This window comes from Sprattus sprattus (assembly GCF_963457725.1).
Source record: "Sprattus sprattus genome assembly, chromosome: 2".
Lineage (NCBI taxonomy): Eukaryota > Metazoa > Chordata > Actinopteri > Clupeiformes > Clupeidae > Sprattus > Sprattus sprattus.
Genome location: NC_137921.1, coordinates 64,428,803 through 64,438,533, shown reverse-complemented (window position 1 = coordinate 64,438,533; position 9,731 = coordinate 64,428,803). Strand labels below are relative to the sequence as shown.

The 9,731-nt window shown below is 42.4% G+C and overlaps 1 protein-coding gene across 5 annotated transcripts in view; it reads right to left on the bottom strand.

Annotated features, from left to right (window-relative positions):
- arid1b (AT-rich interactive domain 1B) overlaps positions 1-5,585 on the bottom strand; it is a 64,102-nt gene extending 58,517 nt beyond the window's left edge. For all 5 annotated transcript variants that reach the window (XM_080860594.1, XM_080860593.1, XM_080860590.1 and 2 more), the window contains exons 1-2: positions 4,587-5,585; positions 34-249 (exon numbers count right to left, since the gene is read on the bottom strand). In XM_080860594.1, coding sequence (XP_080716720.1) covers positions 34-249; positions 4,587-5,570 — 1,200 coding nt within the window. In that variant the 5' untranslated portion in view covers positions 5,571-5,585. The remainder of the gene's footprint in view (positions 1-33; positions 250-4,586) is intronic.
- Between the last annotated feature and the right edge of the window lie 4,146 nt (positions 5,586-9,731).

Below are 9,731 nucleotides of genomic sequence, written 5' to 3'. Positions count from 1 at the left end.
TTCCCTCCTCCAGGCCTTCTTCTCCATACATACCTGCTGCTGTGGAGGGTACTGCATTGCTCCCATGGGCACCTGGCCCCGCCCCTGCATTCCCAATGGGTAGCGGTGCGGACCAGGTCCCCCGTACGGCTGGCCCTGATAGGCCCCTCCGGGCTGCTGCTGCTGCTGCTGCTGCTGCTGACCGTAGGGGCTGTTCCCCATGCTGTACATCTGCGAGCGCTTCATCGCCATGGCGTCCATGGGTGCCACCTGCGAGGCAGAATTGCTGGAATTAGTGACGAGGAGGAGGAGGGTAGCTGGACCGTTACAGGGCAAACTACAGGAGGCATAATGATGTTTGACTGGCAAGTGTGCATATGGTATTTCTATGCCCCACACACACAAACACACACACGTTCTGACATGGTAATCTATCGATCTTTTAACACCTCTGGGGAACATTGCATTTTTCCCAACTTAGAAGCAGACAAGCCCAGTTTGAGTGGTGGAGGGATGCAGGGCAAAGTGCCAATCAGCGATATGGGAATCAGGTTAGTCCCGCGCGCAACCATGCTTTGCCAAAAAAGGAAAAGGGGGGGGGGGGGGGGAAACCATGAGAGCAATCCAGGCTAATCTTCTCATGTCACTGCCAAAGTCAGGCCAATTGGGGCAGCACTTACAGAAAATGTGAGCAATTGAGAAAGCCTAGGAGGCCACTTTAAACGAGCACTTTTAGTGTCAGCAGTCAGGCCCTGGCGCCCGGCACTTTTTGTTACCTCCCTCACATTCAGTCACATTCACATTCACACACACACACACACACACACACACACACACACACACACACACACACACACACACACACACACACACACACACACACACACACACACACACACACACACACACACAGGGAACATTTGTAGTGGGTCTAAAGAGACATGTTTAACAGATTCATTGATTTTTCCTTCTCACCTGAGAGTGGAAATTCAGAAAAACTTGAAAAAACAACAGTTACAGCAAAGAACTTGACATATGGGAGAAGCCTTTGCCATCCACAGGCTGTAACAATGACCTATTCCGAAGAATGTAACAAAATAAGTCTGACAAGAACATTTACTTCTGAACTCATGGTTCTGGACAACTGCGCTCCACAACACCTCTAGAGATAATCAAAAGGGCGAGATGCCTCAATAAAAACATTAATGAGCCCAAATATAACAGAGCTGAAGCCAAGGCACCTCAGTAAAACTTCTATTTGGAGTTGTTTTTATTTTGACTTTTACGACGCTGAATAGCTTCAGTCCTCCCAATAAAAAAAAACCCTCTGCAAAGCAGAAATTGGACCTGCTTCCACATACACAACAAGCAGAGTGGACTTTACTGCCTTCGCAGCTGAACACGCATGTTCTGCAGTGACACACAGGGCGGGAAGTTGCATCTGACAGTTCAACTGAAATCCCACGTGTTCCTCTGTGAGCCAACGCCGCCAGCAAAAATCATTTTCACTTCCTCTTTTTGTACTCCTGTGCTTTGAGCCAGAGGTGGGGCATCTGTCAAACAAATGGCTCTCTCAGGGTGAAGGACAGGGGAACTGAGATGAGCTGTGCCCACGGGGGGAGCTGTGCAACCTGGGCGATCGGACAAGGAGACCCGGGGCACGGACGACACAGTCGGTAATATGGGGTATGAATCAGACCAACAGGAAGGGAGAGAGGGAGGTGGGGTGTCTGTGCTACCATTTCTGAGAAAATCAGCTGGGAGAGGAGGAAGTGGTGGAAAAAGAGGGCTAGACAGACAAAAAGACAGACACAGAGAGACACAGAGAGACACATAGTCAGAAAGAGAGAGAGAGCCCACATCAGCACTATGAGAATATCCTGATTGTTCTGTGCTCTAACCCACTAACATGACCACACAGTGCTTTAAAGACCAATCAGTAGCAAACATGTCAGGGACAACACACCGGAAATCAGTTTCACTAATATTCCAAAATGAGCACTTGTGGCTCAAGAAGACACTTCATTGGAAAAAAGTTAAACCTCTATTTTCATTCAACAACAAACACTAACAGTTGATTGGTGCCCAGTGCTTCACTATCAAAGTCAAGATTCAGACTAAATCTGACATTATCTTCATTTTGGTACAGACACTACCACAAAGAAAGACATGATAAAGAGAAGGGAGGGGAAAAAGAACCCCTTTAATGGGCCTATTTCTGCAATTCAATTAAAGTAAAGTGAAGTGAGTGAAGACTCTGGGCTTACAGATTTAGCAGCTCACAATTGGCGCTGGGTAAAGGCCAAGAGTCTGGAGGTATAAAAGAGGTAACAAAGTGTGCAAAAATGTAGCCCAAAATAAGTAATGAGATGCTTAGTAATACAAAAAATCAACTAAACTTCATAGTTTTATAGAATCCTCAAACAGCCTATAGGTTCCCTCATTTAAGGGAGGCAGTGCCAAACAGTTTTACGTTGACGAAGAACACCCTCAAAGTAAATGACTGAATTGTAATTGCTGCAACACAACACTGATGTTGGATGCCCCTTTTTGCACTTTATATTGACACTCTATATCTGTGCACTAGGCTATATCAAATTGGCAATTAACAAGTATTAAAAACTTAAGATAGTCTGTTAATTTACTTGCTATAAGTTGCATCCTGCTAAAGTACCCTGCTCACATTGAGAAACATGATCACATGATTACAAGAAACACACACACACTGTATGCTGGGGTTTAAATATAGTTCAAGCACAACCCTTACGCTAGAGGATACCCAACCACACAAAAATGCTATCGGATATTGGCATCACCACTCCCCCACTAACAGGCCCCGGGAACACCCAGGGCACTGAAGCAAAACGGCTCCCCATTTCCCGCCGAGACAGACAATAACTGGCAGCACATGGCTAATCTGCATGTGAAGGTCAGAGCAGCTCATCCAGAGGTGAGACCAAAAAAAAAAAAGTGTGGTCCCTTAAGGTGGCCCAAGTTTAATAACCAGGGACAGGAATTACTACAGCCAGTGCACTTACTCTCTGGGTGTTATGCACATGATTGATTATCATTTGAAGCAGCAGTGACAGAAGGTCTATAAGAGAAAACAGTATAAAGGCCTAAAATAATGTATGTAAAAATACTGTTTTGATATTTTTTTTCTTCTGTAAACACTAATTATTCAAATTATTTAGGTGTAAACAAGAAAAGAAAATAGGAACAGGAAAACAGAACACATAAAGATTAAGGGACAGTAACTTTACTTTGGGTATTTTAACTTCTGTCATGCAAAGTTCATACCCATTGGAGGGATGAGAGTTAACAAGATGGAATACATCAAGTCAAAGCTTATATATTCAAGCACTTTGCCTCTACATAAGACGTGAATGTTTAAACATGACATTACATTATGAAAAATACATTATTAAACATAACATTATGAAAAATAACTACATCAATAGCCAAATATGTAACTTGAAAAGGCCTGGCCTCACACTCTGCAGGCCTTAATACATGTTTGATTTTAATAACCCCCCGGTTTAAATATAGAAATCTAGTACACCCTTCAAATGGAAGTCGTAACTAAACTCATAACTATAAAAATGTGCTCTAAATTATGTGCCCAAAGCAGTCGCCTCTATCAATCAAACGATTAAGCTTACAGGCTAGCTGGCTCGATTTTAGCCGAAATTAGCTAACTTGCTTATCAGATGCTAGCTATCATTAGCTAGCTACACTAACTTTGTTTCCGCGAAGAGTTTTTAAAGTATTGCCAAAATCTAAGAGGTGATTTCTAATGGACTGTTTTCTGTAAGCTTTACAGCAAATGTATTTAAAATGTGTAGGTATAGCTGCAGCTTATTTATGTAACTTATTTTAACCTAACGTTATATAAACACTATTGTAGCTATTTAACAGTGTAGCGTTACAAGCTAGCTAAAACGGCAGAATGTTACCCTTACAACTGCAGTCTACTACTAGAATGTTCCATGGTGGGAAACACAGTTTGGGTCGTCTTCAGATCAGTCGCAATTTAAGCTTCGCAAAATATATAATGTAAATATATGTATTTGACAGGATACGTAGGAACTTAATACAGAGGTGTACAAAATATATGTTCATGGCTAGCTGGTGGAGGCTACCCAGATACAGAGAGTTGCCAACCTTTTGCTAAAAGCATTTCGGTTAGCTTAGCCAGCTAACGTTAAGTCACCTTGGGACAGAACTTGTAAAGGCAACTTTGTTTCGGGGAACACAGCTGATTGCAATAACTAAACAGTTGTTGTTTTGTGCCCGCGTGTAACAATTTCACTAAACACAGTATTCAATTCTACCCACGGGTACTGAACATGTGAACGAGTAAGTCATTATGGTAAGGAAGTTAACAGTTCGTTAAGACGTTGGCTAATGGTAGCTAGCATTGGCTCCTACCAAATCGCTTAAATGTCCAAGCTAGCTTCAAGGCTAATGGGCCGCTAAAAAACAAGTTGACTAGTTAGCGAGCTAGCTAAGAAGCCAATGTAACTAGGCGGATAACCATACATATTAGCAGTGACTCGTTATAGACTCATCAAGTTAAACAAACAAAAACAACTTAATAAATCCACCTGAGCTCTGTTGCCACCGTGTCCGTTGTTCCCAGGGCTCATTGCTGGATGATTTCTTTGTTGTCCACCCCAACCATGAGAACTTTGGGCATATTGTGAGCTCATATCTTTGCTCAAGCCCATGCTTGATTGTTGTTGTTGTGCAGAGGGATTATTGTAATCTTGATAGCCACTGCCATATCCTCGCATCATCGGACTTGGAGATGTCAGTAACTGGTTCAAAGTAGGGGTAGCTCCAGATGGGTGCTGTTGATTTTGTCCTGGAAATCGCTGAAAACCCCCGACATTTCCACCACCAGGAGCCGAGGCTGTAGCCATGGCAGCTTTTCCATGACTAGCTGAAGTCGTATTACCACCTGGGCCCATCATGTTGTTCCCCTGCCGTGAGGGGCTCATCATACCATACCCAGTGCCACCATAGCCAGGTCTGTAGTTCGGATAGTGGTTGTAGGGGTTATTATGATACCCTTCGTGAGAGTTTTGTACTTGATCCATGCTGTTTTGTGCCGAATGCATTATCCCCGTCCCAGGGCTTTGTTGTCCGCCATGTTGATCAAAGCAAGGCCCTCCTCTTCCATTCCCATAATAATTATTAAACTCAGAAACCGAACTGTTCCCACTTTGGGACTGGTTGATGTTGTTATTCGTTGGTCCCAAGTTGCCGTGTTCGTACCTGCTACCCATCCGATCACCCGTTTTACAGGATTGGTCCTCCTCTTCACTTTTATTCAGTAATTGCTGATGGCGTTCGGTTTGGTCCTCCAAAATATTCTCTTTCCCTCCATGTTGACGATTTCCGAAGTCTCCTTGTGCTGATTGCTGGTTGCTAATGTTGTTGTTTTGGATTTGACGTTGGTGATGCTGTTGGAATTGATTGAATGGTTGCGACTGTTGCTGTGGAGGTGTGTGGTGGTGAGACGAAGGAGGGGGATCTCCGCCACCAACATTTTTCAGTTTATGATTCGCTAGCAAACCTGTCTCCATGCTCGAAGTCACTCTCGGATTTGAAGATGATATAGATTTATTTCCATATTCCTTCTCTCGTGGATCCGAATTGTTGCCCATAGAGGCACGAGCTATGCTTGTTATGTTCAGCTCATGATGAAGACGATCTAACGTTACATTATTCATAGGGTTAGCGCTGCCCCCATCTCCTGCCCCAAACACAGCCCCGGATCCGCGAGATGCTCCTCCTGACTTAAACGATTTTAACTCAATGGGTAGGATATAGAAGGTTCGAGTTTATTTTGTGTTGAAGCTGCCGCAACTTGTGTGGGCATGGCGAGTCATCATTTCTTACAAACAAAACGACGAAAATATACGTTAAGGAGGGGGGCGACTCAGTAGGAGGGAAATGCATTTAACAGTACATTCGAGGAGCCCACCCAGAACAGATTCTTAACGAGAGACAAGATTTTGATTTCAAATGTGGATACATATGTACAACGAAAAGGTCCTCGCTCAGACCTATTAGAAACGTGTCATCTCCTCGCGCCCGGATATGGGGCAGAAGCATGTAACCCTTTCGCCATGCACGGCATAATCGAAAACTGTAACAACTATTATCCACCAGGCACCAGCGCGTTCTTGCATCTATCTTGGAAAATGCGGACTGGATAATGTGTAGTAGGTGAAAGACTGGACTGGATTTTGTGAGATTGATTGATAACATCACATCCCAACCAAAGATTTGACCTTCATCTTTATGTCACTATAGGCTGTACAGGTTGCCTCCCAGCATAGTCATGTATTTAAGGCTGATTGTGAAGAATGACATTTTCATCAGAGGTGAGCACAATATCTGGGGCAACGAACGAGAGATTGAGAAAAAAAAACTTTCTCGAGCTGCCCACAAAATTACTCGAATGCTCCATATCGTGTTTTGTCTATGACCCAAGCATAATACTCAATCTATTTTTCTTCAGCGTGCGAGTTACAGAAATATGCTTTAAGCCCCCCCTCTGAAATCAGCTGAACAAATCGGTCTAGGGAGAATGTGTGAGGTTCTTCCAATACATTAGGAAAAAAGTGGCTGTAGGTTGGTGTTTTGCAATAGGCTACCCCATCCTCAACATTAAGTTATTGTACACCCTTCACAGTGCTTCACATATATTAAACAGGACAGAAACTGGAGAAAATATTATGATATAGGCTTTTAAAAAATCCTTCTGTAACGTGAACGAATGTTTGTGATCGTTTCATTGTCAAAATCGTTATGGGAAATCAAGTTAGCCCTCTGATGGATCTCAGTACACTTAAAACACACTTTTTACTCCCTTAAGGCACCTCTGAGATTTGCATCCCAGACATTGCTGTGATCAGTTGTCTTCTGATAATGCCACATTTGAATATTGCACACTAAAGGCAAACAATATTGCAGCACTTATAATCTGCATCTTCTTTGTTGGATTTCTAATATTCCCCCAATCACTCTTTGGCTGCTAAATTTCTTACGTTGTGTGATCAAAACAAAGGACACATAGTGAATTAATCACTGTGTGTGTGTGTGTGTGTGTGTGCACGCACATGGATTGTCACTTAAGGGACTCACTGGCTTGTGTGAGGAGAGTCTGCAGGGACCTCCCCCAGCAGCAGTGGCAGCAACACAGTCAAGTCAAGCACGGAAAGTGGGTCAGACAGAAAAGCCACAGAGAAAGCAGCTAAACTAAGCCCAGCTCTATAGCACACCGAAGGTTTTTTTTTTTCCAGAGTGGCTGAGGAAATGCAGGCATTACCTACACATCAATGCCGGGTCATAATGATGAGGAAGCTGAACAATCTGTACTAAACACCTTACTTTATTCAGAAATGTATCTGCAAGTTCTACATTTCAATTATTAAGTAGCACATTAAAGCCAATACATTTGCAAGATTCTGTTCAAATCATTTAAGACCAAATGTTTATAAATCTGTCATAAGGGAGCCATGGAGTATAACAAAAGGCAGTGGCTAAATGCCTTGATAGGTCAGCACTTAAAGTTATTCTCACCTCTAACTGTGTAACAAAGTGGAATATCATACTGCCACCATACACACATTGGTATCTAGTGCTGCCCCCTAATAGCATTAGATTGCTGTTTGCTTATCCAATTGGGACAACATTTTAGAGACCAGACAGTCTGAACAGCAGATGCAATTGTTGGGTGAACTTTACATGCTCTCATGCACTGAGGCAGCCAACAGGGTGGTCTGAAATATGCAGGGTAGAGAAATGGTAATTAGACTGCCACCATCTACCTGAGGATATTGTGAGGATAAAAGTACTAGTGCCAAAATGGTTCCCATCTCTGAGAGGAAAGCTGGTCAAGACTATAATAATAAACCAGTAAATTGTATGACGATTGAATAGGGGGAAATGTCAGAATGTAGCTCTCAGCAAAGCACTATTCATTGTACAATGCGTTAAAGTGTTCAGTTAATAGGCCAGTGGAGTAACCCTTTGTATATGACTTGTCTTATATTATTTTATTATTGAGAAAATATTCAGATGGTTATTTGTGGCAAACCTTAAGTGATCTCTACATATTCACAAGTATGTTTTCTCTTTTCTTGGCATACTCTACACCTGCTCCCAAATGACACGAGCCATACTCTAATCTCCCTGAATTTGACCTTTCTGTTTTCAAACCACTTATTCGGATGACCAGCTTTTATTATTCCACTTCAAACACAATCACAGCAGTGCAAGGTGGTAGCAGGCCTTTGACATAGCAGCTCATTCAGTCGTGCCATAGGTAGGCTTTTGGCAGACACCCAGATAATAGCTCGCCTGCAAGAGGAGAGTAACGCTGATTGCACCTCTCCTAATTAAACCTTGCCTGACCTTGGCAGAGAAAAATCATTAGTTTCCTGTTGTAATCATCACACACCAGCAATTACACTCCATTGGACCTCCATTTGCATTTAGACGTGTCTCGGGCCATGCCAGAATGAGATAGGACGTAGGAGAGATAACAGAGTGGCAAAACGCCAGTTAACAGTTACGTTTCAAATACAGGTGTAAGGACCTAGCTTTTCAGGCCTCTATAAGTACTCTGAGAAATGATAGCTGAAGCTCATCTGACTGTCTGTAAATGAGTGGCTGTTATAAAATCACACAATTTCTAAATCTGCTGTATACATTTATCTCTGCTGTAGACCACTTACCAGTTGGTCCCTTAGTGTAACCAACCTCACACACACCTGGGTCTTTCAATATGGGATTGCCACAAGGGTTGGGACCACAATTGAATCGTTTTGCCAGAGTTCTTCTCTCATCTGGGTTTGGTGAATGATGAATAGAACTACAGGTTGGTGATGAGGACCCATTAGGATCCATGTGGGGTAACCTCACTGCGTGACAAAATTCAGGGATTCACACACTTTTAATTAGGCGGCCTGGGGGACACAAGCCATTTTCAATTCAAAAAACAAAAAGGCTAAATAACAACTTAATAACACAAGTTTATAAAAGCATGTACAAACAAATGCATAGAACTGATCAGAGTATGAGGCCAATACAATACTGGACTCTGCATATTATTAACATAACATGAACACAATTAAACATGAAAATATAACATTTAACACGTTCTTATTAGAATGACATGGACTGGATTCTGCTGCCAAGTCTTTGACTGCTTGCGTGAACAAAGCTCCCTCTATTACTAATTCCCCAATTCATGACATGACCAGACCCTACACCTTAGAACTGCTGTCAATTTACCTTTACCGATTCTGCTAGGCTGTCACAACATCATTACTATTATCTAGGCTACGCATGGATAAAATGTACACAAAATAAACCCAACATCCAAATGTTCTACCACATCACTCCTGTGGCAAAAGGAATAAAAACCATCTAGCAACAAATACCTACATACACACATAAGCGAATAATACATGAGATGATACAAAACGACCACCACCGCGCTGCACTGGCAGCTACAGACTGAGATAGAACACAATAACAACTTCATGCAGAATTGCATAATGCAGAATAATTAATAAGCGTTGTTTAGAAAGCCTTGATAAACTATTATCGATGAAGACTTACTATGACTAAAAACCTCCAATGCGTTTTGTGTCCCTGTTTACATTATTATCACACAATGTATAATTTAAGGTAATTCAAAGGCAGGCAACTTGGTGTGTAAATGAACGATT